The 26,816-nt window shown below is 38.5% G+C and overlaps 2 protein-coding genes across 25 annotated transcripts in view; one reads left to right on the top strand and one right to left on the bottom strand.

Annotated features, from left to right (window-relative positions):
• Positions 1-20,834, bottom strand: part of LOC108108904 (heterogeneous nuclear ribonucleoprotein L) — a 105,425-nt gene extending 84,591 nt beyond the window's left edge. For 10 of the 24 annotated variants that reach the window (XM_017217129.2, XM_017217143.2, XM_017217138.2 and 7 more), the window contains exons 1-2: positions 20,592-20,832; positions 17,380-18,031 (exon numbers count right to left, since the gene is read on the bottom strand). In XM_017217129.2, coding sequence (XP_017072618.1) covers positions 17,380-17,529 — 150 coding nt within the window. In that variant the 5' untranslated portion in view covers positions 17,530-18,031; positions 20,592-20,832. Of the gene's footprint in view, positions 1-17,379; positions 18,032-19,280; positions 19,576-19,627; positions 19,822-20,250 lie in introns of those variants that run through there. The other 14 variants (XM_017217146.2, XM_017217147.2, XM_017217151.2 and 11 more) reach the window with 9 other exon arrangements.
• A 4,956-nt stretch (positions 20,835-25,790) lies between these two features.
• LOC108108880 lies at positions 25,791-26,116 on the top strand. Its single transcript, XM_017217098.2, is given in 2 exon segments — positions 25,791-25,928; positions 25,931-26,116. Coding segments are annotated over 2 exon segments (324 nt in total).
• Positions 26,117-26,816: the final 700 nt, after the last annotated feature.

Genomic DNA, 26,816 nt, shown 5'->3' with positions numbered 1-26,816 from the left:
TAAACTAATAATTCTTCCAGCTAAAATTCATATTTGGCAAGTTTTTGGCCTTTTGATCTATTTTACAAAGTGCATGACGAAGAGCCGTATAATATTAGTTCTAGGCCAAATGCCAAAAATCTATATTCTGCTGCCGTTGGCGAAATAAGTGTCTGGCCGATTTAACACGAGCATTTATCATTTACTTAATGAGCAGTTAATAAGCTCTTCGGAAAATTCGCAATTAGATGGACCGCATCTAATTGGAAACTGAAAATAACCCAATCATGTGCATTCGCTGGGCAATTGAGTAGAAATGGAAAAACCAAATCTATAGAAATGTTTAGAATTTCTGCAATGTTTTTACAGATTATTTAACTTAATTTAATTTAACTTTTTTACCTCAACTTCTCTACTGAACTGTATCTAACAATCTAATCTGTTGCACTTGAAACAGATTTTCTTTAGCTTAGGTAAACCCAGCACTTTACGCACACTTCTAGAATAATCCCCAAAATAACTTCATGTAGTTGTCGGCCAAATTTATGGCCAACAAGAGCTCAAGCAATTGCAGTGCGATAAAAATTTCATTTACCAACTTTTCCGAGCAAACAGAAGGAGCCGAGGAGCTATGGCCATAATCATCATCAACACCACCTGCGACGACGACTAGGCAAACAAAAGCGGCGTGAACTCCGCTCGCCAGGAGGGCCCATCGCCACGCCCCTTAATCCAAATTTGGGAAGTGGATATCGGGGTGGGAGTGGGAGTGCAGGGGCGGCGGTAAAAGAGAGATGGAGCAATTCGTTGGCTCTATACAAATGTTTACGTTGGCCGCGGAATCTTCATCGTCGTTGGCGGCCACTAAATTAACGAGTCGCATCGTTTGGCCAAGGAGCCACATCATTACCCATTTCCCCCAGCCTCGACCGCCAATCCCATTTGGCACAAGGGAAATATTGGGATCGTTTTTTAGGTAAAACAACTTCCTTAACTAAAACAATGTCTATGAAATTGTTTAAGGGGAAAACTATTTGTCAAATTTTACATTACTTTGGGTTTAAGTTTAATCCAAAATATTACTTAAAACACAAATTAAATTGTAGTTTTCTTTCTCTCTCTTTGGCTAAGGCAACGACTTTAAATGTGTTAATCATCAAATAGGAAAATAAAAGCGAAACGGTAGCTGTTTGTGCAAACACAACACACAATATCCCACAAAGCTGAATCACACACTAGAACGCCACTGCACCACCCACTTTGCACCTGACCCACTGCAATACATTGGCTGGTAGAAACTGAATCGAGCGGATCTAAGCAAACCGAACACCGTGTGCTTAACTCGACGGGCATTAAATATTTGTCAGCAGTTTGCAAAAGTTTGCCCCCAGGTCTGTCTACCTTTGCTGACAAAACCCATCGCCACCGCCCGCTTCCCTTCCAGCCAACAATAACACCCTCTGAAAACCGAAACAACACACCTCTCACTCTCTCCTACCACCCCGCACTTTTCACCTGTGAGCGCAAATTAACACATGTGGCCGGCCGAGTTGTTGTTTTCTCTCTTTCTGTTTTCTTTGCGGGCAACAGCATTTTTCCAGCTTGTGTCGCTGTTATTCTTATTGTTTTTATCAATATTTAAACACATTTCACTTTATTATTGTTGGCTTTCTTTGGCGTTTTCAGTTTCGTTTTTCTGCTCTACCTTTTCTGTGAAAGCCATTACAGATTTGCCATTAAACCACCTACAATGATCAATAGTTTGCCTCTTTTTGTGGCGCATAAGATAAGGCAGATTTAATGGCCAAACTGTTTTTATTTCTCAATATTCTCACCAATATCTTCTTGAATATATTTTCTGCTTTAATACGCTTTCTAGACCGCAACTAAAATGCCATTTGGATTTTATTCATTTCGATGGCCATAAAATACTTAAAGATATTTGATGTGCAAATACGCTCTAGCCTAGCCTTTTATCTCTGCGATAAATTGTATTTATTTAAATGCTCAGTGAAATAAAAAACGCATTTAATCGACTTTCTTTGTCACCTTGCACTCGCTCACAGTTAGTGTTTATTTTTTGAGATGTTTTTCCTGTGTAGCGCGAAAGAAGGTGATCTGCTCTGTTTGCTATAGCCACTTGCCATTGTTTTCTTAGGTGTTTGCATTGCTGGGTGTTTTTTTTTTAGACGGTTGGCTGTTGCTGAAATGTGCTATCAGTAGCGAAATGTGCCAGGGAACCATTTAAATATTTCACGATAAAACGCGAGGCAGCGAGGAAAGTGCTGTTGCTGTCTCACATTGCGTGTTTGGTGTGAACGAACTGTCGCTCATTTTGATGCGCTGTTATTCCAACAATGCAAAGTGCGCTACATAAATAAATGAAATTGAAGTATTGTATCTTTTTATCTCATTTATATGAAGCAGGAGAGCACTCGACGCATTCGTTATGCCTGGCTGAGCTGTGCTATCAATAACGCGATATGCATGTTTCATCCTATATATACTATAAATTCGAACACAATAAAAACGGGGCTAAAGATTGCAGCCGCATTTTGGCCCAGTTGGCCAACTGTTATTTGATTATCAACGGCAGAGAGCGCAACGTGCAAATCCGATTGTTTCCGGCTATAACCATTAAATCTCTCATAGCTGTATTGGCCACAAGCAAGAGATACAGACTTTCGTCATTAGATTATTGCTGGCACTTTCTAATCTATGTTTACCACTGATTGAGCCTTTTCCAATCGAAACCCACATTAAATCAGATCAAGGCAATAAAGTAATTTGTCTTAAAGCCACATACCATAAATTAAATTCGAATCGAATGGTGGAAGATTATCAGTGTGTTAACTTACCTGAAACGAGAGAGATAAGAAGAGAAAATGCATTTTATTAATTGCTATTAAGCTGTTGCCATTGGCCATTGACAACCATATGGCATATTTATTTATATAAATCAAGAAAATTAATTAAATATTAAAAAGCCGAGCGTTTCCCAATCCCCTGCTAATCGGTGCACTAGTTAATCACTGAAACATTTTGATTAACAATTCATTTAAAACCATTTAGCGCGCGTTATTAATGTTGATGACATAGGACAACAGACAAACGATACTTCTGATTCCTACATTCATTTTGATGCGACATTAATAACTTTATTAAGTTTTTAATGAAATCGTTTCAATAATATATTGCAGCTGATGGAAATGCCAAAAAAAAAAGCTACCCGCAGGAATGCATGGCCAGAAAAACCTCCGCATAAATTACATTTTTTTCATAGCCATCGAATTGCCAAGTTTTTCTGCATTTGCAGCAATAATAATATATTTGAGGTAGCAGCAAAAAACCACAAGAAAAACAAAAACCGCATATAGATATGTAAAAATGCCTGCAAATCCGTAATAAACCAGCAGAAAGTATAAATTTAACACGCGCTCGTAACTATTTTCTTAGTGTAGAGTGGGAAATAGTTTATTGACTTTTCATTAGTCGATTGACAACGCATCAAAGGGAAAATCAAATTATCCAATCGCAAAGCAATTAGGTTTGTGATTTGTTGCAAACTTATTGTGAGAACAATTTAAATGAAATGCTTTCAAAAGGAGCAGCTACACAGATACAATTAAAAACGTCTTCAAAATTAAGTGTCACACATCAAAGATTTATGAGGCAGAGCGGCAAACCGCAGATGTGCAAGGCAATTAAAATGTGTAATAAATACAAATATATTAAAAGACTTTATTTAGACTCCTAATTGGTAGCCTCATAATTATGCAAATGCAATGGGATTTTAATTCATTGAAATCCCGGCCTTTAAAATGTGATAAAAATCACTGTCTCTGTATATAAATCGCACCAACGAAATGCAAACGAAATTCCAACGCTCAGGCCAGAGAATTGGGTCAATACATTTAAAGCACGAAAAAGGAAATGCAAACGGACAAAAAGATCGGGATTGTTTGGGCATATATATCCATATATGTACCCACAGATACGCAGATACAAATGTATATAAAAGCATTTACAGTGAGAACCATAAAAAAGTCGCTGAAAAAAACAACTCGCAAATCGAAACGAAAAGGCATGAAAAGAAAGCCACAAGCTCGATAGAGTCTTTGAGGATTTGAGGTTAACCTCAAAGATAAAGAAAGGAAGGTTTATTTAGATACATTTCCAATAAGAAATGGTTGACTTTAACAAGGAATAAGAGACTACTCTAATTGTAAAAATATACAATAAAAAAACTCTCTTAAAACGTATTTTTAAATATTTTTATAATTCTTAAAACGTCTCATTTTTCAATGCCAAATCTGGGGGCACCAATGGGTTAACTGCCGCCGCAGTTTGCGTTGCATTTCTCATTCGATTTCGCAAAGCGCAGCTCCAAAAAAAAAACGTGTTTACACACAAATACGAATCGAGGGAAGAGAGAAAGACACACAATTATATATAAATAAGGCCCAAGCACCGTTAGCAACACATAAAGAAATAAAAATAAACGCCAGCGTATAAAAGAACCAAGGCAAAGAAAGGCCTACAAAGAAACGTTGGCATGACCAAAAAAAAACAAAATAAATAAATAAATACGAAAAAAAAGAAAATGGCAAGAGGCAAATTTTGCAATGCAGAAAAGCGGTGCACATGACTGACCGATTCCGAATTCCCATTCCCGATTCCCGATTCCCGCTCGCGTTTTCATACGCTCTCACGCGTCCGCCGATGAACATTTCATTTCTTAACGCTCATTTTTAACGCTCGAGGGTTCTCGAAGCGCTTCTGTTTTTTTTCAAACTTTGAAATTGCAACGCTGCACTTGACGAAGCTCACGGGTTTATTGGCTAACGCTATTGCAACCGTTTCGTACAGTCAAGCTTGTATATATTGAAATTACATGTATTTAGCTCATCCGAGAAAAAACGATCTTTTAAATTGTATCTTTTGCAACTTCCATTTGATTTTGTTAAAAGGTGCTGACTAGCTTATCCGATACTTTCCTTATAGTTCTTCCCTGCAGCTTTTATATTGGGCCCATTTATTTAAGAAAACTTTTTGTTAAACCCAACAAATTTACACAAAACCTTTTAAAAAAAAATCCATGTTATAGAATTTCAGCTGTACTTCAGCGTCGCGCGATTGTCACTCACACAGACAGACATTGACAGACACGCACATTTAATTATATTTTGCGCTATGTTGTTGGTAATTTAGTGGGTCAGCGAAATTATGTTGCTGTTGTTATTGTCGTTGGCTGCGCTTTTGTTATTGTTATTGTTATTGTTGTTTGCCTCGTAACTGTTTAGCGGCTGCGCTTTTCGCTTCTCAGCGACTGAATCCGCTGCAGCTGCGCAAAACTGGATTTCAAAAGCAGCAACAGCAGCACCAGCAGCAGCAGCAGCGGCGGCAAAACATGGAGAACATTTGCAGTGAAGGTAAACCGGCGCATAAAAATAAAGAAAAGCAAAAAAACGTATACAAAAATCAGAGTCTAAAAACTGCATTGATTCGGATTTGCTGCTGCACAAAACAAGTTTTCAAAAAGAGAAAAAACAAACATCAGCGCTGGAGTGCAAAAATTTCCATAAAAGGTGAAACATTTCGAAAGAGAGAATAATTTCGATATTGGTTAAGATCGATTTACCCTGTTTGTAAAAACTAAGGGCCTTTTAAGGTAAATAAGATTTTAAAGATTGAAAATTGTGAAATAAATACTAGAAATACTAATCGTTGATTTATGTTAATGTGGCCACATTTTACAAACATAACATGCAAAAATAACTGTTCTTAACCTAAAACAAACGATCTTAAGGTTGGCTAAACTTAAATTATAATTTGGAATTCATTACAAAACTGTATATATCAGACATCATAACATTAAGATATCCAAAAACCCTGCCTTTGGTATTTTGAACTCATAACATAAGGTGCTCTAATTGTTTTATCTGTGCAGAGAGCGTGAGATCCGTAAGAAAAGAGAAAGAAAAGAGAAAATTTAAGGGGAGAGAGTTCAAGCACCTGCCGAAAAAAAGCGACAATTCAAAGACGGCGGCTAACACAGAAAGGCCAACAGCAATAACAATTCCATTTATTTTTTTTATCTATGTACTTAACTGAAACATAGATAGAAGAAGAAGAAGAATCCGGTGGCGTATGAGCAATTGAGTAATTACAATCGACACAGTGGGCCACGTTGAAAGGGCTGCCCACAAAAAGAACTAAGAAGCAAAACTAAAATGGAAATATCAACAAATACCAAGAGCTTTCAAAGAGATTTGAGAGCAATTAAATGCTATCATAAACATTTCGTTTTTAGTTCTTTTTTGGTTTTTGGATAGAAGAGAGCGAGGCATTTCTTCCGAAGAAAGCCAGCAGAGCGGGAGAATGCCAACAGCCAGAAGAAAGGCAAATACAGTTCTTTTTCTCATTTTCTTTCTTTTTTTTTTCATTTTGCATGCATGACTTGGCGGTGGCAAGTCGATGAGTCAAAAGCAACCGAAATAAAATTGCGCGCCAAAAGAGCCAAAAGATCTGAATGACAATACAAAAAGGGTTTTTTCTGCAAAGACGATCTTCTATGGGTTGGTGATTAATTTGGCAAGCATGCTGGGTTGGTAATTGGAACACAGATTCAGTGGAAACTAGAGGATTACATCTCTGAGATACCTAATTTTAGAATGGCCATCTTGATTTATCATAGCCAAAAAGCATTATAATAATCTTAAAAGCGGATCTTGCACTGAATAAATATAAATTATAGAATTACATCATGAACTAACCAATTTTAATACATTTCATTCATGCAACCTATCACTTTACTTCCTGATAACTTTTTCTTTATGTTTTTATAGTTTCCGATGTAGAATAACAAACAAATTTCCCCATAACTGGAACCCAACCATTTACCCAAGGTAATGTTTCTTCGAATTCGTCTGGTTATGATATCTTTTTCTTGGTGCACTGCCCCAAAGTAATGGCTATCGTATCTGTATCTGTATCTAGGGGATACCTGTTAGCTGCTGCCCAGACGAACATGTGCAATTGCCAACTAGAACAACACGTTCACTTGTGACAAAGTGCGGCACATTGTGGAGATCGAGGGAAAATATAGGTATGTATATATAGAGAGAGGGAAGGGGGTCACTTGGGCGGGAAAACGATAAAGTGGAAACGTGTTTTCAGCTGCAACCGTTGTTCGTTGCTATTTATCGCAATGTATCTGACTGAAACGTGCTTTGAGAACGGCATGCCAGGCCAACTGGAATTGTATCTAATTAGTCTACCGGTCCACAGCGACAAATGCCGTAAGAGATCTGCTGAGAACCCCCCCACTATATGTACCTAAACACGAGCACCTATATATATATATTCCATATAAAATGCCTCCATTGAGACGCCCCCATTTTCTGACGGCGGCCTCCCGAGCGTTTGCCTCTATTATTTATTTGGGTTTTGTCTTTCACTTTTCCGCTGGCCAATAAAATAAATTCAAATGAGACAAGTTCTGCGGCCCCCGAAGTGCATAAATATTCTTTCTCCCCCTCCCAGCCTTAGCAAATTGTCAGCTTGTTATTGTTATCGTTGTTGTGGTAAATTATTAAACACAATAATTTGTTGACATTGGCGTTTTCGTGTTTATGCTACTGAAAGCCATAATATTTCTGCTTAGTCGTTAACGTTATTTACTCGCCACTGAGGATTGATTATAATCAATAAGTTTCAATTAATTTCACGTTTGCTGTTTTCCTTTTTTTGTGTGAAATAAAACCACAAAACGTTATTTACAAAGCAAATTGATAAAGAGGGGATTCAAATGATATTGCTTAATTACATTAACCAGCAGCAGTTTTCTGTTTGATAAACTCAATTAAATTTCATAAAATTTTATCTAAAGTATAAGTTATAAGGTAAAGTTAGGCTGCCAAATAAAAATCTATTGGATTTCATTTTTTATCTGTATCTGTTGTCGATACACATTCTCGGCGGCTAAAACTTCATTTCCTGCCCAATTGCAGTTGAAATTTCAGCTGTTTGGGCTGCAATCATTAGCGCTTCTCTCTCTTTTTACCTCATTTTTTTTTTTTTTTTTCTACTAACAACTAACGGCGGCAGCAAAGCGAGCATTAAAAGGCTGAAAAACAAAACCCAACCCAATACAAACTGAACCAAAATAAAAAGTGAACCAGAAGAGACAGAGGGCCAGAGAGCAGGCCACACGTCACTTGACGTTCAAGTTCAATAACCTGGCCAACACACAGTTATATGCCCACTCATACCATAGCAATTACCAAATAATGTGGCCACATATACATGCACAAGGCAGTAAGTAGCCGCTAACAAAAAATGAAATAAAAACTGAAACTGAGTAAAGAAATACCAAAAAAAATACGAGAGGAAAAAAAACGAAATTGAAACAAAATATGCGTCGACGTCTGCTTACATAACAGCAAATAATGTTTAAGCAGCGGTAAAGTAAAGTAAAGCAAAGCAAGCCGAAAAAACCGGGAAGAAGTAAGCACAAATAATGACAAACAATAACAAGAACAACAATAAGCATTTCCAAAAAAGAGCAAAACGAATTACATTCAAAAAGGGGCAAAGCCCAAAGCCCCAAAAACCGAACAAAAAATAAAACAAAAAATGTACTTCGATTCAAGAGAGATACATTTTACATTTAAAGATACAAAGATACAGATACATATACAGATACAGATACAGCCACAGCTGCATATAAAGATACAGCTTCGTTGTTGCTGTTGTTGTTTTCCCTCCTCCATCAGCCTTTTTTTTCAGTACTTTTTGTTTGCATTTAAAAGTTGTGAAATGTTTGGGTGTAAATGGATTTCGAAGTGATTGCAGGGGGCAGAGAATGAAAGGGAATGGGTTAAATAGATGCTAAACACCAGCGAATGGCTTAATAACAATCTGTATGACGTGCACATATTTGAATCAATTAGTCAGGTCGTTAAATGCAAGTCAAGTGCAAAGAGTATCTGCGAGATTCGCAAGCCGATCATGTGCATGAAGAACGCACTGAGGAACTTACATGCACTGGGAATTAAGATTCCTAACTTTTACAGCTTTTTATACTTAATTTAAGGTTCCTAATCCTATTTTTTTGAATAAGTTAACCAACCAGTTTTCCTTTCTGACCTATTTTATGGCCCAAAGGTTAGCAAAACGTTAAAATATGCAACTTTTATGAACTGAATTTACGATTAACTTATCCCCTTGGTAACCCAAAAAGTTTAGATAAAGACTACCAACTAATATAAACTATCTTTATCTGAAACTGACTACCTTTGAGTCCAACTTTGGTGCTTCAACAAATTAGAATGTATCCAAAACTTGAAGTTAAGCCTTGTCATAAGCAATTATCCAGCACACAAGTTGCACTTGGACTGCATGTGCTGGAAATTTCATTAGTCAGCGTTTATGGTCAAAAGCAAGAACCCAAAAAAACAACTTCAGAACCTCAGGAAGCGGCAAAAATCATAATTAAAATTTTTAGCAGCAAATCAAATTGCCAAACAACACACACACACACAGTCGGCATGGCTAACGGTTCTTGGTTACTTGTAAGATACTTTAACGCAACTCTCCACCAACCAAAAGCTCATAATGCGCCCAGGGGAAAAGTTTTGGTCGTTGATTATGGCGCCTTTTGTTTACTTGCATCACGGTATTTCACTCACGAATTTCATTTCGACATAGGCGAACAACAACAAGAAACCAAAAAGAAAAACAGAAAAAATTACGGCCAAAAGATATTAGAATTCTTCTGGAAAATAAAACAAAACAAAAAGGGAGCAACAGCAGAGAGAACGTGGCACGCAATAATCATAATGGCAATAATACAGCAGAAAGAACATGGCAAAATGTTGTAATGACTCAAAGTGAAAATAAACTGGCCCAAAGATGGCAAAAGCAAAAAGAACTTCAACGCCAGCGGATAGGGGGTGGGGGGACGGAGGAGGCTGGAAAACGGGGAAGAGAGGGCCCTAGGCTAGAGGCGTGGCTGGCAGTACGATGAGCAAAGGCGGCACGGGCAAATGAAAACTAATTGTAGCGTAGCGAATTAGGCAAGACCCAAAGTTGGGGAAGGAAAGGAATTCGGAGAACTACAGCGGCGACGAAGGCGACGAACAGAGCGAAAAAAATAACATTTCTATGCAAGTCACGGCGTTACCTTCTCATCCCCAACAAACCTAACACCACCTCCGCCTCCCACACACGCACACATTAGTACACAGTGAAAATGAAGTCAAGTTTAAAAAAAGTTAACTAATTCTAAAGGCATTTTTCTCTAGGAGCTTGTAATTCCCAACTGGTTAAAGCGGCAAAACCGACTTGGATTTCTTAACCTCTGAACAAACGATTACTGATAAGGATTAAGTTATTATATTAGTTATTTCTAAAAATTTAAAGACCTAATCAAACATATTTTAAAACCAATTTGAAATTGGAAAACTAGAAACATATCACCCAAAAACTATCAAAATTATTTCAAGTGTAGCCAACGCAAGTTTCCAAAGTGCTGCATTACATGGGACTGTGTTCATGGGTTCAGATAGATAGTGACGGCGTGTGCGTGGCATATTGAAAAAGGCAGCAGCGACGTATAAAAAAACAATACCCACTGTTGGTAATAGCTAAAAAGAAGACGAGCGAGCTGTGGGCTTGAGTTCGAGAACCGTTAGCAGTCGCTGGTAATTGGCATTTAAAAGTATGTCGCATGTCAGCGACAAAATCAGTCGATGATCCATTGATTGTTTGGCTGATGGAAAGTGTAAATAAAAAGGGTCTCAAAAAAATAAATTTAAATTGAAAATGAAAAAAGAACCCTAACTAGATACGCAAGTGTGACTCTGAATAAATAAATGTGAGTGCATGCAGCTGACAGGGGTCTCAGAAAGGGTGAGTGGGTGTTAAAGTTTACGAGGTGGTTGTTTCCTATGCTAAATATTCACAAAAGTTTTGGAAAAAAAATATATTAAATTGAAATGTATGCAAATTCTAGAGATTATAAGGATTTTCTATGAATTTTCGTTATTACATATTGTAAAGAACTTGTAATATTTGTTTTTGCCTTTCTGAGAGATTTTATGGGGAGCTTAACACTTGATTATATTTAATTAAACACGAAAATTCTGACAGTTTAATCTTTTTCAATTCTACAGATTAGCTACCTTAAATAACCCTAATTAGCGCCTTCTAAAATAGATTTTCATAAAAGAATTATCACCTCTTTAGCACTTTATTATTCATTCATCATTTCGGGCCTTTTTTCTAACACTTAATTTCTAAATTTCTTGTTAAAGCTCTTTAGACTTTTCCTCTTAAAACATTGAAACATAGCTAGATGACCTCGTTAAACTGTGTTCCATTTTCAAAGCAACAAAAAGAAGAACCTCTTCTGCTGCATCTACTACTTCTGCCCAATTTCATATCTTCCAGATACAGTTGCAGAATCCGATTCCCCCAGAAACAATACATACGTATATATATATAGTTGTCCACATAAGATGGCAAATGACAATGCGCCATATATCAAATTATATATAAACGTGTACTTAAAAAACTACACTTCCGACCTTCGAGAGAGACCCAGCATGACATCCGGCAAATACACGACTGGCCCCCCGGACACCCCCTTTTCCCAACATCTGCCAGGCAATGTAAGTAAATGACAAAAAATACAAAAAAGAAAAAGGGAAAGAGAAAAGAACGAAGCATAAAGAAAGCAGCGGTAATAGCAGCAGGGGAACCAAATGTATCTTTTGGACACGAAAAGCGGGGGGAAAGACGTAACAGCGCTTCGAAATTGAACTTTTTGCTCGAACTTGTCGCAAAGAAATACTTGCTTCTCTTCTGTTTCTACACGATTCATAATTTGTTGTAATTGGAGTTTAAGTCGACAACCTTCTCATCGAGCAAAACAAAAAAAAAATAGAGAGAAAACAAACTTGACATTTTATTTTAAGAATCACTTTTGTGCTGTCTTAGATTATGTATTTTTAATGCCATGAAATCGCCTTATTACGCTCGAAAGAAAATCCAGAAAAAATATAATGACAAGGTGTTAATTTGAAACGCTACTAACAGGCCATCATTGCCTTCGCCCGCATCGTCATCATCATCATCGTGTCATCATGGTTGATGTCTTCTTCTGGGGGCGATTGTTGATTGCCCAACTCATCGAAAGGGAGTGGAAAATGTTAAAAAATTATCCTCGAAATTGTGTAATTTTATATTTTTATAGGAAAATAAATATTGAAAGGTGAAAACAGTAGGAATAGAAGTCATTTCCATAAACTTATTGGCTCATATTTAGTCTCATTAGTAAATAATATTCAGCAACTTTTATTATTAATATTGATATCTAACATTGCTTACATTTTTATCTGTAAATATTTGTAAAAAAAAACACATTCCACTTGTGTAACACTCAAGGAATTGAACAAATATTTTAAGAATTTATATCATTGTCTGAAAGAAAATCTCAACTTTTCAGTCGCAAGAATTTCTAGTTTAAGAATTCATAAACTCATATCGAGTAAACTCATTTTCGAGTACCGGGCAAGACTTTCCCAATCGGATTTGAATTTTTGATGACTTTGACCGAAATATGAACAACGAAAATTATTATTCACAATGGACACAGCTGTGCGTCTAATTTGGTATTCGAATCAGAGAAGGAATTTCATTTCCTATGACCAAAAATTGGGTAAAAGGGAGAAAATCAATTGACCATCGATACCCAAGAACTCTCTTCTGAAGTAGTTGGCCAGTTGGCCATTTCTAAAATAGTAGCTTCGGGTTTTGTCCACACTACACGATGATGATGGTCTATTAATCTCGGAATGCTGCTTCTGCAATGTCTGTTCTTGTGTCCATCAAAGATAAATTGCTAGAATTTGGAGGCTTTCACCAAGAGTTTTTTAAGAAAAATCCAAAATCTGGTCTTTCTACAGAGACAAAAGAGCTTAGTTAGTCATCGCTCTTTTGTCAGTCAGCCAATTAGTTAGTTAGAGCTATGCATTTTTCGTCCGTAAAGGTTAAAAAGAGAAGATGCGCAGGATGCCAAGGACACTCACCACACTCCACCTTAAAGTCCCTGGCAAACAGCAATTTCAATTAGTTCAATTACACAACTGCAACAGGAGACCAACCAAGTCGAGGGTGTAATACACCCCAGTGAACGAAGGCAAACAACCCTTTACTTTTTTGCCACCACCACCACCGCCTCTCTTGCGGTACATCGATGGCAACTTTTTGCAATTAAAACTTGAAACGTGAAAGACAATAAAAATCAATTATCTTTAATAAAAGGCCAGCGACCCATCAGAAACTCAGCAGCTGGTCAGCGAAAGGTAAAACGATCGCCAAAAATGTAACACTGATACGAGCCAAAAACCAAAAATTGAAGATGAATACCAACCCCGAGAATTGCCATTGCATTTAATTAAGAACTTGATTTGACGTGGGGAAAGGGTATAGGGAAATGCACTTTGACCGTTGCATCCGTTCCATTAGACAGGACCCGTTTTTTGCAGGTTCAAAATCTAGCCTAGGGTTTGGGTTTTCATTTTTGGGGTTGCATGCGGGTTTTTGGCCTCGAGACACGCACCACCAAAAATGCTTTCTGATTTTCATTTTCTATTTTTTTTTTTTTTTGTTGGTTTGTTTTTTGAATACATCATTGGCAACTGGAGTGGAGAGTAGAGTGAAGTCGAGTGGAGTGGCTGCCAAGGATGCATCGTCCGCTGGTCAGACTGCAGTCTGCAGTCTGCCTCCCTGCCTGCCTGCTCTATTTATAACTGTCTGGATGGATAGATGGATGGCTGGGAGGATGGGATGGATGTCGATGTGGATGTGGATGTGGAGGTTGCCGGTCTGGCTGGGCGGGGTCTGGATGCAGAATTTATTTGCCATGACCATGTCGGAGAGCGTGTGGATGTGGATTTTCGTAGCATGCTGCAGCATGCGTCACGCTGCCAGACGCATCGGCGGCTGTGAAAGTCGCGTTTTTGGTGACGATATGGCACAGCCAAACGCATTGCCCGCTGACCCTTCTGATCTACGAAAAAAAAAAGGATTGGGCAACGTGCGTCTGGGGGAAAGTGCAAATGACAGACGTGCATGCTGATGCTGATGATTTTATCAGATGCCAGACGAAATTTGGTGGCTTGCATATCGGATTTTCAGACGGGAGACGGAGTACCAAAAGCTCAACTCATCAGAAAATTGAAAATTCGTTGGGTAGGATCATTTTTCACGTTGAAGTGTAAACCGTAAGTACTCAGAATGTTTTTAAAATCGTATGAAATCTTATTTTTCGAATAGCTTTTCCTTTTACAAAGTTATATTAGGAAGCTCACAATCTAAAAGCCCTTACAAGCCATTACATAATGATTGAAACGGCAAAATCATTTGCATTTCTACACCTTCTAGAAAATATGTAAATATCTTAAAAACAATGTCCAACTTAAATGGAATTCGAACCAGTCCTTTCATAATAAACCTGGCCTGGTTTATTAAGTCTTTAAAGCACTCTTTTATTTTTCCAGGTCTTCATTTTAATGAGAATCTAAAGCTTGCTCTGACAACCGAAGAGGTATTGAAATTCTACACAGATACTTGTTAACATTCTATTAGATTTCCCTTTCGCTGCTTAGGGGCTTACCCCGTCATTAGTGGGTCAGAACAGCAAGAGCCAAGAGCTCCCACCAAGCCAGCCACCCTCTCCAGGGCTGACACATTGCCTGATCTCCCACTCACAGTTCAGTTCACCCTGCTTTTGGCGAAAGGGCAAGAACTAAATCGTTTAACCTGCCACACGACGAGTGGGCCAAAGTTCTTTGGCTTTGCTTCGTTCATGGGATTTAGCGCATCCGCCTACGAGTGCACTTAATCACATGGAAGAGCAGCAACCAACTGGCGGCCTGCTGCTCCTCCGCCTTTTGGGCACGTACGCAGCTCCAAGTTACAGAAACGCTTCGGTTTTATGGTATGGCTTGGGGTATGCGGTATGGAGGGGTTGAGTCCACAGGTATTCACAGCGAGAGCGTAAACGATGCCAAGTGGCAAGCGACAAACGGCTCCATCCAAGTCCGGCGGATTTTACGGAAAAGGACAGGCGACGAGCGCCAACTCTTCAAATGACGAGAAGATGCTGCTTCATGTGCTAATTGCGCTGTCAAGTCAAGTGTGTGCGACGAGCAGCAGCAACATCAGGACTAGCAACAGCAACATCAACAGACGGAAGCAACAGCTCAAAGGCCACCCACAAACAGAAATATATAAATAAATATATATAATTCATACATATATATGTCCCGATGAGCAGGCCATTAGGCGTTGTTTGAGCGCAGGCTAAGAGAAAAATTCTTGCATACTTTGCGCGGCCGCAAGAAGAGCATGGAACTTCGGTTTTACGCTCTCAACACTCTCTGGCATTTTCTCATTATCCGCCGGCAACACAACAAGAAGAATTTTCCGCCGAAATTAAGTAATATATATCTGTGCTAAGAATGCCTTACCAGCCCAGCCTAGGCCTGGCCAATGAATCAATAAACCATCGAAAACACAGCCTGTTTATCATGTTTCCCGGGCCTTTATTGACTGCTGCCTTTCGCATGGAGAATCAACATTTTTATCAAAACGAATGCAGATAAGCGCCGGCAAGTCGCCACCAGAAGCAGACGAACGAGAATTTCCCATACAGCAACTGCCACTGGGCGAAATCGATTTTTCCAGCCCTCGCCAAAAGCAACACAACAAGAGCAGCAACAATTGCTGTTGCTGCTGCTGATGTTGCTGCTGCTGCTGCTGTTGATGTTGCTGCTGCCGTTGCAATTGATGTTGCTGATGCTGCAGGCGGCGTGGGTGAGAACACAAGTTCGGGCTGTGGAAAATTACAATGGTTGCCGGCGGCAAGAGAAAGCTGCAAGCTAATTGCAATGCAAACTTTAATGCAGCTGTAAACATGCATTTACTCTTCAATATCGCAGTAATAATACTAATTAAAGGCCTTAAAATAGAAATAAAAATTACGCAACAAATCAAATAATTTCTTTTTTTCCAACTAACTCAAGTTAATCAAAGCAAAGATATTTATTTTGCAAATTTAATAGCATTTTAAAGGGAAAACTCATTCGATTTGCTAAGTAGGAACTTCCAGAAGATACATTAAATCATAAAAGTTAAAAAACAAAAATGCTTAAGGGTCTTAGCTTAAGTTCCTTGTTATGAAGTATTAATGAAATCGTAAAGAAAACTTTTACACAAAACGTGAGCGGAATATAAATGCTCGATTTTCCCCGTTACGGAATGGATTGGTTTTTTCGGGGAAGTATAAACAAAACAACCTTTTGTTTTGCTGTGAAATAAAACAATTCCGAACCTCTATTTGAAAAGCTATCTATGCTTTGATTTTTCATTTGATTTCCAGCAATATTCAATGGTAAAAAACTAAATCAACTTCTGATAAAACAACACGATATGGTGGACAGCATGGCAATCGCGACTACTCGATAAGCTCTATGCAATTCGGCCACTTCAACCCCCAATTCGGAAAACTTTATCAGAATCAGCGCAGCAACTACCACCAACACCATCACCACCACCACGGATTTATCAGCAAGGCCAGGCGCCCAGATTGCCCATGGGCCACCCATCGAAAAAAAACCCATACAAGGGATCAGGAAGCGGGAAAAGGTGAGGTGGTAAGGGTGCTGATTGAACGGGTGCTGTGTATCCCCTTAGCTGAGCGAATGCCCAAAAACACGCACTAAAACAGGAATCGCATCTGATAAGGGTGGCTACAGTGGATCTCCTAACCAAAAATAAAGGTGGGATCTGCACTGGGAAAATAGCTATAATTCCATTTATTTAGTTCATAAAATTATACAGAACGTTCTTTACTTATTTTGATTTATTCCTAAATAGTTTTTGTAACAAGAGTCTAATAAAGATCAATATTAACTATAAATATAATCTTAAATGATCTTGTAGTATATAATAAACAGATGTTAAAAACGTATTATGGTTTAACTATTTGAAGAAAATATATATCTAAAAAATCTGCTAAAATTGATAACAATATCTAATAGTTTTAAGTTATCTGAGGTTAAAAATAAAAACATAAGCTGGTTAGACTATTTCAAAGATAATTTTGACAGTTTAAAATGTTAATTTGATAATTGAGTAGATGGCACAGAATTCTTAACCCTTTCAAAACAGAACATATAATCAGTTATCTCACTTAACAAATTTTAAATAAGACTGCTCTGTTATCATTTCAGCTATCAAATTCCGTTTACAACTTTTTATCGGCTTTGAATTCGAAAAAAATCCTGCTCTCCTGCAATTTAGTATATCGAATATCTAAATGGTACTCACCCTAGCATGCATGTGCACATCATTCTCCCCGGGCTGCTGGACTCCGGTACGGATCTTTTTGTTTTGCGGCCCCTCGGTGACGACTATGGTGGCCCCTCCTCCACCGGCGCCGCTGGCGCCACTGCCATTACTAGCTCCGTTGTAGGGCATTGTGGTCGCCGTTGCGAACTGGAGCGAAATCTCGGGGCTGATTAAAGTTTGTTGGTGTAGAATTTTGGCGGATTTTTGAGGCCTTAGCCCAGTGTTTGCGCGAAATATATATTCAATTTACGTGCGACGAAGCCGCGCGAATTTCGAGATCTTTTTTAGGTGGCGAAAGAACGCTTTTTAAAACCGCGCGCGCGATTTTATTGTTTGATACTCTTTCTTCCTTCTTTTTTTTGTGGCTAACACTCGAATCTCTTCAGCGAGAAATGAGTTGTAAATGTTTACTTTGTAATTGGTGTTGAATGTGGGATGTTTGGGTTGTAATATGTTTATATGATGTAGCTGTGTAGCTGTGGTCTCTTCTTATTTATTTACTCTTCGCCTCGCTTCGACTTCCTTCTTTGGCGCTGTGTATAAAACACTTTTCAACTTTTTATTGCACTTTTGATTTGCGTGATAAATTTTCCTGTTTCCTTTGGATGTTCTTGTGATTTGGAATTACCAGCTGCAAGACGAATAAAAAAGAGAGAACAAGCGGTGAGGTCTTTATTAATAAAAAGAAGTAAGTTAAAATGGGGGAAAAATAATTTCGTTGATCATTAAATCAGCAGGAGAAGCCTGGGCATTTCCAATTTCCTGCAATTCCCAGGATGCCACTTAAGCACGATTCGCAGCTTGTCATAAAAGTAATTTAAATGTTTTTGGGGCAATCAAGGGGAATTCAATTTATTCAAAATCCCACTTGTCGAAACATAACTCTTCTTATCGGATTGGTACTAAATTTACCCAAAACTTCCAGTAAAGTCTAATTATTTAAATTGGTTTTCGATGTCGTTTTGATTATATAATAGTAGAAGCAATGGAACTATCAATAAAAATTTGATAAATTATTTAAATTAAGGGAGCATCAAACCGCCCCATTAGCATGTCCAAAATTGAACCTAGGGTAGGTAATCAAGCCACCTATTAGCGGTAACACTAATTTATTGAGCTTGAAAAGAAAGTATTTCTGTTCAGAATCTAATTGGTTTTACTGTACGGCTTTCAACGGAAAATGACGAAATACAACAATTATATTTTTATAGGAAATACAAATAGCTCAGGTGGAAAAATATAACGAGAAATCTATAAGAATGACAAGCCAAAATGTGTTCTAATTGGAAAGGTAAAGCGATGGCATTAATCAAATGACGAAACAAAGGAAAATTCTGAAACAACCCTCGGAAACTTGTCAAAAACAGATGGAAAAGCAGCGAAAAGCGCCGGCGAATAACAAAGTGAAAAGGAAAACGAGGAAGTACGGAAGAAGGCATAGGGAATATGGCCGAAATGTCAGAAAGGAAGAAAGGGAAGAAGCAGTGAAAGAAGGTCGAAAGAGGGATGCAAAAACGGACTGAAGAAGGACTGTCAGAAAAGCGGAGAAAAAGAAGAAGTACTGTGAAAATCGCGTAAAAGTAAACTTGAAAAACTTTTTCGGCTCGTTTTGAGTACAACCCTTATGGAAAATGGAAAATGCCCCGCACACACAGACGCAAATACACGTATATATGTATAGAAAAGAGCCACACACAGACGGACGGCTGACTTTGTTTTGTTTGTGGGGGTGGATTTTTCATTAATGGAAACTGAACGGCTAAACTGAACGCTGAACTTTGTGACGTGCGCTTTTCTATTTTGTTTTCATATGCGAACGCGGCTGCGGCAATTGTTATTTCTCAGTTCGTTTTCATTTTTCGTTGCCCATTTTCGCTTACAAAATGGTGGAGCGCGGCAACAACAAATGCAATTCAAAGTAATATTAATTTCGAATGCACACACACAGATGAAACTAATTTCAATTTTGCAAATTGGAAATTTAGTTCTTCTTTTTAGTCAATTTGTCTTTCACTTGTCTGGTTTTTTTTTTTTTTTTTTTTTTTTTCAGAATTTAGTTTTTCAATCACATAGTTTAATTTTAAATAAAAAGAAATGTCTGCGAAAGAACCGCTAAGTTTGAGACTGAACTCTGACTGCGAAAGTGAACGACTGTGCACCTGTCAAAAGGAAAAATCAGACTGAATGACAGTTCGTCGGCAGCAAGATTGTCACCTCCTTTACTTACTCCTAAGGAAAACTCCGAAAAATACTTGGCAACACAGACGAACGCAGGCCCGCACGCACAGTAAGAAGAAGAAACACGAGAGCTGTGATGTGATAAAGTGAAAAATTTCTAACGTTCACAAAGGAGCTTTTCCGACTTGGATTTTCTCAGTTTTTCCACTTCGACGCCGAGCTGGCGAATGTCAGTCAAATGCAAGAAGTGGAAACCTGTGAGCGAAGAGAGCGAATCGCTAGAAAGAGATGGGTAGAGTGAGAGCAAGCAGTCAGGTAACGGGCGGCGCAGTGAGAGCAGCATTTCTCTAAGGGTTGCAAGGTGTCCAAAAAAGAGAGCGAATTAGAGAGGCAGAGAGTGAGAGCATTGCAACTGCAACTCTGCCACGCGCCTGTTTATCTCCCCCTCTCTCTTTTATTCTCTCTGCCAGCGGGAGGGAGATGGAACTATCTTTTTGCCTGGCCCTTTTGTGCTGAATTTTCGTGGGTGGCAAAGGAAAAATCTTCCGGTTGTTCTTATTCAACAAATGTTGTTTCTGCTTTTGCACACACACAGACACTGTTTTTTCAACACATGCACAGACACTAGCGCACTTGCTCACTTTCACCGTTAGCGCCAGCTTTTCTTTTTACCTGGCCTTTTTCGCTGCGCTTTTTGCACTTGTCTCGTTGTTTATTATTTATGCTTTTTCGCAGTCTTTTGGATTTTTTTATATTTTGTTGCTGACTCTTTTCAGTACACAAACAAAGCGCGACGGCGGGCAAGAGAGTGAGAGAGCGACAGAGACGGGGCGAGAGAGCGTCAGACACAAACAACAAACAAACAAATCGCTGCGTGAGGGGGAACGAGACAACGAGAATCGATAACCGTAGACAAGCGCGTGAAGAAGAGGCAAAATATCAACAACAACAACGACAAACGACGCCGCGGAAGTATTTAATTAAGCCAAAGTATTTAATTTAAGCGTACGTACATATATGTAAATATGTGTACGCAGAATGCACGGCACCCACACGAACGCACGTATTCATCAGCTTTTGTTGCTTTGTTGTTGTCGTCGCTTTTCTTTCAGCTACTTCTGCTGCTGCTACTGCTTCTTCTTCCTCTGTTTCTCTGTTATTTTTCTGTATTTTTCGCTACTAGCAAGTAATTTCCAACCGTGCACAAAGTTTTAGCTCGAAGCTCGAAGATTGTTTGAGGTTGCGAATGGCAATACACCGAACGCCAAGCAAAACCTCGGATACGTTTTTCTCTCATTCTGTCGACGTCGGCAGAGGCAGCGAAATTTTCTACCTCTCTGCGCTCTCTTACACTCTGTTAACCGCTTTTCTCAGTCCACGCACACTGTTAGGCCCATACAAATCGACATGCTAAGCGCTTTTCTCACTTCACGCATGCTGTAAGAGTTCTGTTAACCGCTGCAGTTGACTGAGAAAATGAGAGCAACGTTCGGCAACCGTTCGCGACAACGACGACGTCGCTGCCGCTGGACAGTGGTTACAGTCCCACGAACCGGTATTTAATTGTATTGTTATTTTTATTTATATGATTGACACACTGAAAATTGTTAAAATTTTTTGTTTTTATTATTAAAATTGGTTCTTACAATTATTTTGCAAAAATAATCTATTATTAAAATTTGAGTATACAGCACAATATATCTTGCATATATTTTTATATAATAAACCTATTTCAATAAAGACAAATACCATGAAATGTTGGCTTCCAGGTTGCGGGTCATGGTCACTGTGCGCTGCTTCCCGTTGTAATGAGAAAATGAGAACTGTATTATTTTTCGTTTTACTTTTATAAGAATGAGACAGATGTACATGCGGCCCAATGAGTGCGAGCGGCCCAGCAAGATTAAATGCGCCTGTAATGCGGCTCTCTCTTTACAGCCGCGCGCACCTTTCACAGAACCACTTTGGTGAAAGAGTTACAAACGAAGAGAAATCTTTTGCTCCCTTTTTGACCGCGCGCACCTCACACAGATACAAAAGCAACGAAGGCACACGCACACATCCAAGAAAAACGCAAGTGCCGGCAGAGCAGAGCGAGCTCTCGGTTTCTATCTGCGGACGTTGTAATGGGCAACTGCGAAACTCGGCAGCGCACAGTGGGCCACATTGGAGAATTCTAGTATCCTCTTTTATGATTTTATGAGTACATTTTTCATGTTAAAATATAATTGAAGATAAAAATAATACAGCAGTTATTATAATTATGAATTAAAAACTTTAAGCTTCGAAAATCTCATTTCTTAATTTGCTCAGAATACCTTACTTCCTTTTAAGAGTGTTTCATTGAGAAGAGTAAATAATAAGGCCTTTGTGCTCTTAAATTACGGTTTCTTACACAAGGCACAGCCAACAAAATTGTCGATATCGTTTACATGAACGATATTTATTAAGGAAATCAACAATTTATCATTTTTATTATTTAAACTAAAGATTTTTTTGTATATATTTACAGGCGATTAGCTGAGTCTGAAGCTGCTTTGATATTTACGATGATATTAATAATTTTGATACATAGATAAACATATATATATTATCCTTTTTTATTTCTAACCTTTTTAATAATAATTTAAGGGCCTTATTTCCTTGGCGTTCAGCTTAAAGTTTATTATTAAATTCATGAAGTGAGCAGTTAGGCTCAAACGTGGTCCGAGAAATTTCACCTTAAGCCCGTTATCACCCAATTCCTGGTACCCACCCACTTGTGCAAAGCCCACACATGACTTCCAGTGTCCAGGACGTGTTCCATGTTCGCTTAATGCCAAAGTGCAGCAGCAACAACAGTCAGCTGAATGGTAAACAACATAAACTATTTAGTCTATGTGCGTGTATGCTATTTGGGGGTGGGATGGGTGTGCATAATGGGTATCCACCGTAGCAGTAGTCGAAGGACCCAGAACCGTAACCACACAGCTTGGTAATGTTTGCGTCATAAAGTATGGATTAAACCGTATATAGTATTACTATGCATTCGCTTGTGTGCTTCCAGTTATCGAGGAACACCTTGCCTGCCGCACTTGTTGCAGTTCTCAACTGATTTTGAGATAATCTCCATATGGCGACCTTGCCACCATCTGCAGGAAATGGAGATAAGAGTAAGTTGTTTGTTATTAACTGGGAAATGGTTTAATAATTAATTATGTTCGAAAGAAGTTTTACTTTCCCGCCTAAAACTGTGATAGAAAATTTTAATTTTAGTGATTGCAGGCACGGGTGAAGGACAGAACACATCATCTTAAAATGCTTTATAAAATAAAGGATTTTCCTTAGATGAATTTCAGGTACAATTTCTTTAATTTATTTATACTATTAAATCATTGTGGATAATAAGTAATTTTTCGCTTAGACTGCGACTAATTAGCTAGAACTAATAAACAGCATAAGCAATATAAGCATTAGAGTTACATTTCGCAAGCCAAATGAAGTTGATCATACCGTTCCAACTTCTGGGAGTCATCCTACTCCTAACAACAGGATCCTCAGCGAAGTGTCCACCAGGACACTTAGCGATCATAGATGATTGCGTAATGATAAAGAATAAGATTGAGGTTAATGGACATACATTCGTATAACTGCCATGGAATAAATGTTTTCAATTAAAGTCTTATCGCGGATTAAATTCGCCAAAAACATTTCGCCCACTTTTCAACTCAAAAAGTAAGGTAAATCTGCTTAAGAGGGCGCTAAGTAAGTGGCCTGTTCTGGCTGGCAAGAACTTTCGCTCGACTGCTGGGTTGCATATTGCTTCCCACAACTTTAGTGGCTCCTTTAATGCCCACGCACGCAATGTGTCCCCCAGCAGGATGCATCCCGGGAGCAGAGAGAGACAGAGCTTCCATTTCTCGGAAGGCCGATAAGCCGACGCTATCAACGCCTTACATCCGCGCGTGTCTTGGCGTTGGGTTTTCCCTTTTGCCAAACTCCACTCCCCGCGAGATCCGCTCATCTCCTGGCCCACCCGCTTCCTGCATCCGCTTCCGCTGCATCTGCCGGAGCTTGCTATCCTGTTTTAGCCAGATTTACAACCATGCTACTTCTCGAATTCCGTTTCTGCACAGGGAAAAACACTTTGTATTGCTGTAATATAATCTTAAATAGTAGGTAAATAAGTGTGTTTTTAACTAAGTTATTTTTGTTAAGCTAAAATGTTAACCAAGCTGATAGTTTAAATTCTCTAAAATATCTCATGATATAATGTTTTATCGAATGTTGTCTAAAAGTATGCTACATATTTTGTTGATTGTTAATTGTTAAAACGGAAGAAAAATATGTTAAGCGCTTAACAGAGTAATGTTTTACATTACTTTTTAAAGCCATAACATAATATTAAAATGTAATCTTGCCTAAAAGTATGCCTAATTTTAATGTGTACCTGCCGGTCATGAACTTGAGAATTTCTGAAAGAAAATAACTTTGAAATATTTATAAAACGTAAATTAAATTTATCAATAAAATTTTTAACAAATTCCATTAAAACTTTGACTAATCAGTCATAATTTTGTCTCTGTGCAAATCAGAGTGTATGTGTTTATCTGCGGCCCCGCCGGAAAGTGAAATGCTTATGAAAGCGTCCGGCTTTCCCTTAGCCACCCTGCTATTTGACCTTCTTCGGCGCATTTGCCATGCAAAATTTAATATATACGAGTATAACCGTAAGTAAGCACGGCTCCCAGCTAATTTGCCAGCTGAAGAATGCTAGAGACCATCTAATGCAAGTCCCAGAGATATACGGGCTCGAGTGTGTGTGGGAATCCGCTTTTCCGGCTCTTAGTTCACACAGATACTACTAGCAGATACTAGGGCTTCCAAAAAAGATAAACAATGAAGTCTTGACCCAGTTGAGAGTTGCTTTTTGCGCCCTGCCCTTTGTCATCATCATCTGGCGTGGGTGGTGCCAAATCCACCAACTTTACATACAAAAACGGACGCTTACCGAAATTGAGACAGAAACCGGGGTTACGTGGTAAGGAGGCAACCTAACCCGATACATTTTCCTTACATTTTTTTCCTAACTCTTTTTGTTGCCCTTTTTTTTTTGGACTGGTTGATATGGGGCAAAGTGCAGTCAGACAGTCATTGGATCATTTGTCTTGGCATTGTTGCTTTTTCCTCTAGATTTCTTTTTCGGTCTTCGGTTTTTTCTTTCTGTCTTTTTTACATCAAGGGTTGAGCGACAATGCGGGTATTTCTTCAGGCATTTCAGTTCAAAGGGTCCAAGGCAGGAAGGATGTAATTTTGTAGATACTACCTATTACAGATATTACATATAAATTATTCAGAGTTTAAAATAAAATAAAGCCTTAAGGCCCTTCTTCTCGGGTTTAATTTTTAAAATGTTTATTTTAAAAAAAAGTGCTACAAATTTAGTTTGTTGCCTCTATGAAATGTAAACTTAAACTGCACTTATACTTTTTATTGGCAATAATTCACATCTTGATGATATTAAAAGAAGACCATCAAAATCGCATGTGTGCAGAAATTATTATTAAAAACATTACACATTTTCTGTTTAAGATTAGAATGCCTGTAAATTCATTCAAACTTTATTTTAAGGTGATTTTACAATGATTTTTAGTTGCATTCCTTTCCCTTAAAATAGTAACTAAACTAAAACGATATTGTAAAACTAAGAAAAGCCGTAAAATATTTCACTATTCCGTACTGAAACCGATAATAAACCAATAACTCTTAATTACATTTGTCATAATAAATGTATATGAAAAAAACACTCATTGCTCCATTTAAAATGCATCAATTTAGAGTTTTTGTCATCATCTTTTTGCTAGTGTCAATTGGCAGACAATGTATTAATTAACTCCTTTATAATCTGGCCGTAGGGTGCAGCAGTTTCCACAGACCGCCCAGTTTAAAGCATTTTCCTCCGAAATGATGCTCTCGAGCGGTCCACACAGAAACAAGGCCATCACATCGCACACATTTAGCTATGGGCAGGGTGCAAAAAAAAGAGAAAAATGCTGGAAAGCAAACAGAATCACTGCCCCCTGACTGGAGCTGAATGTTCAGAGCAAATGAAGGTGTCAAAATGACAAGCAGAGACAGCTGAAAAAAAAGGATACGAAGGATGCAGACACACACACACAGAGAGTCACATATACACTAAGAGATACAAGAGGAGTGGGTTGGACGTGCGATGGATGGATGGCCGCCCTTCTTTGTCGAACCGCCCCTTTCCGCCTTTTAGCCAGGCTAACTGTGTAAATGGCAAAGCGACAGCAGCATTTGCTAACTTTGCTGCAGCAGCAACAAAGGCCAAAGCACAGCCAGCCATCAGCTACAACAAATACTACATAAATGTATCTGTATCTATAGCTATATCTATCTAAGCGATGGCCGTGCATTGTATTGCAGTTACGTGCTCGATGGTCCAGCAAAATGGCGAAGCGAACAAAAATCTGTGAAACAAAATCAACAAAGAAGTCCTAGAAGAACAGCGGGGGTCCTCTCGTTTGGAAAATCTTGAATACACTTTTCGTATAAATACGGCAAAAGTTGCATGAGCAACGTGCTCTTTAAAATGGACAGAAAATTTAGAAAAATTTCAAGAATTTTTGGTTAAACTGAATTGAAGGATCGATGATTAGATAAATAAATTCCAAAAATCGGAATTGCAATCCATTCTTTAACATTTTTTATATAGAATTTCAATATTATTCACTCTCACCATAATCTCTTAACAAAAACATCAACCCTACAACTACAATCTAAGTTCTTCTAATAAACTAATAACGCAACGAAAAAGCCACAAGTTAGGGCATCGATGGCAGGGTAAAGCCAACAAAACAGCTTAAAGACTTTGGCAATGCCAACTGCTTACTCACTTGCCAAAATCGCAAAGAGGATTTAAGTTGTAGCCAAACTTTAAATGAGTTCAAGTAGATTTGGGCCTCCCCACCCGCTTTACCAGTTTTCCAGTTACGCCCCTTTCAGCCTCCACCCACCAATGGATGACTATACTTCGGAGGCTGATGAAGCGTAATGATGATGGCTTCGCCAGATTGATTGATTGATAGCTGAAGGATTGGTCGCGGGCGGAGCCCACTCAATTTGCACTTGAAACTTAAGCACGGCCGACTGCAAATGAATTTCTAAAAAGAAAGAATTTCATATTGCTCATACGCCGCGTCAGCCGTCGTGCGATGGATTATTTTTAGACCGCAAAA

This window comes from Drosophila eugracilis, unplaced genomic scaffold, assembly GCF_018153835.1.
Source record: "Drosophila eugracilis isolate 14026-0451.02 unplaced genomic scaffold, ASM1815383v1 contig_1765, whole genome shotgun sequence".
In the NCBI taxonomy this organism is placed as follows: Eukaryota; Metazoa; Arthropoda; class Insecta; order Diptera; family Drosophilidae; genus Drosophila; species Drosophila eugracilis.
This window is presented reverse-complemented; position numbering and strand designations above follow the sequence as displayed.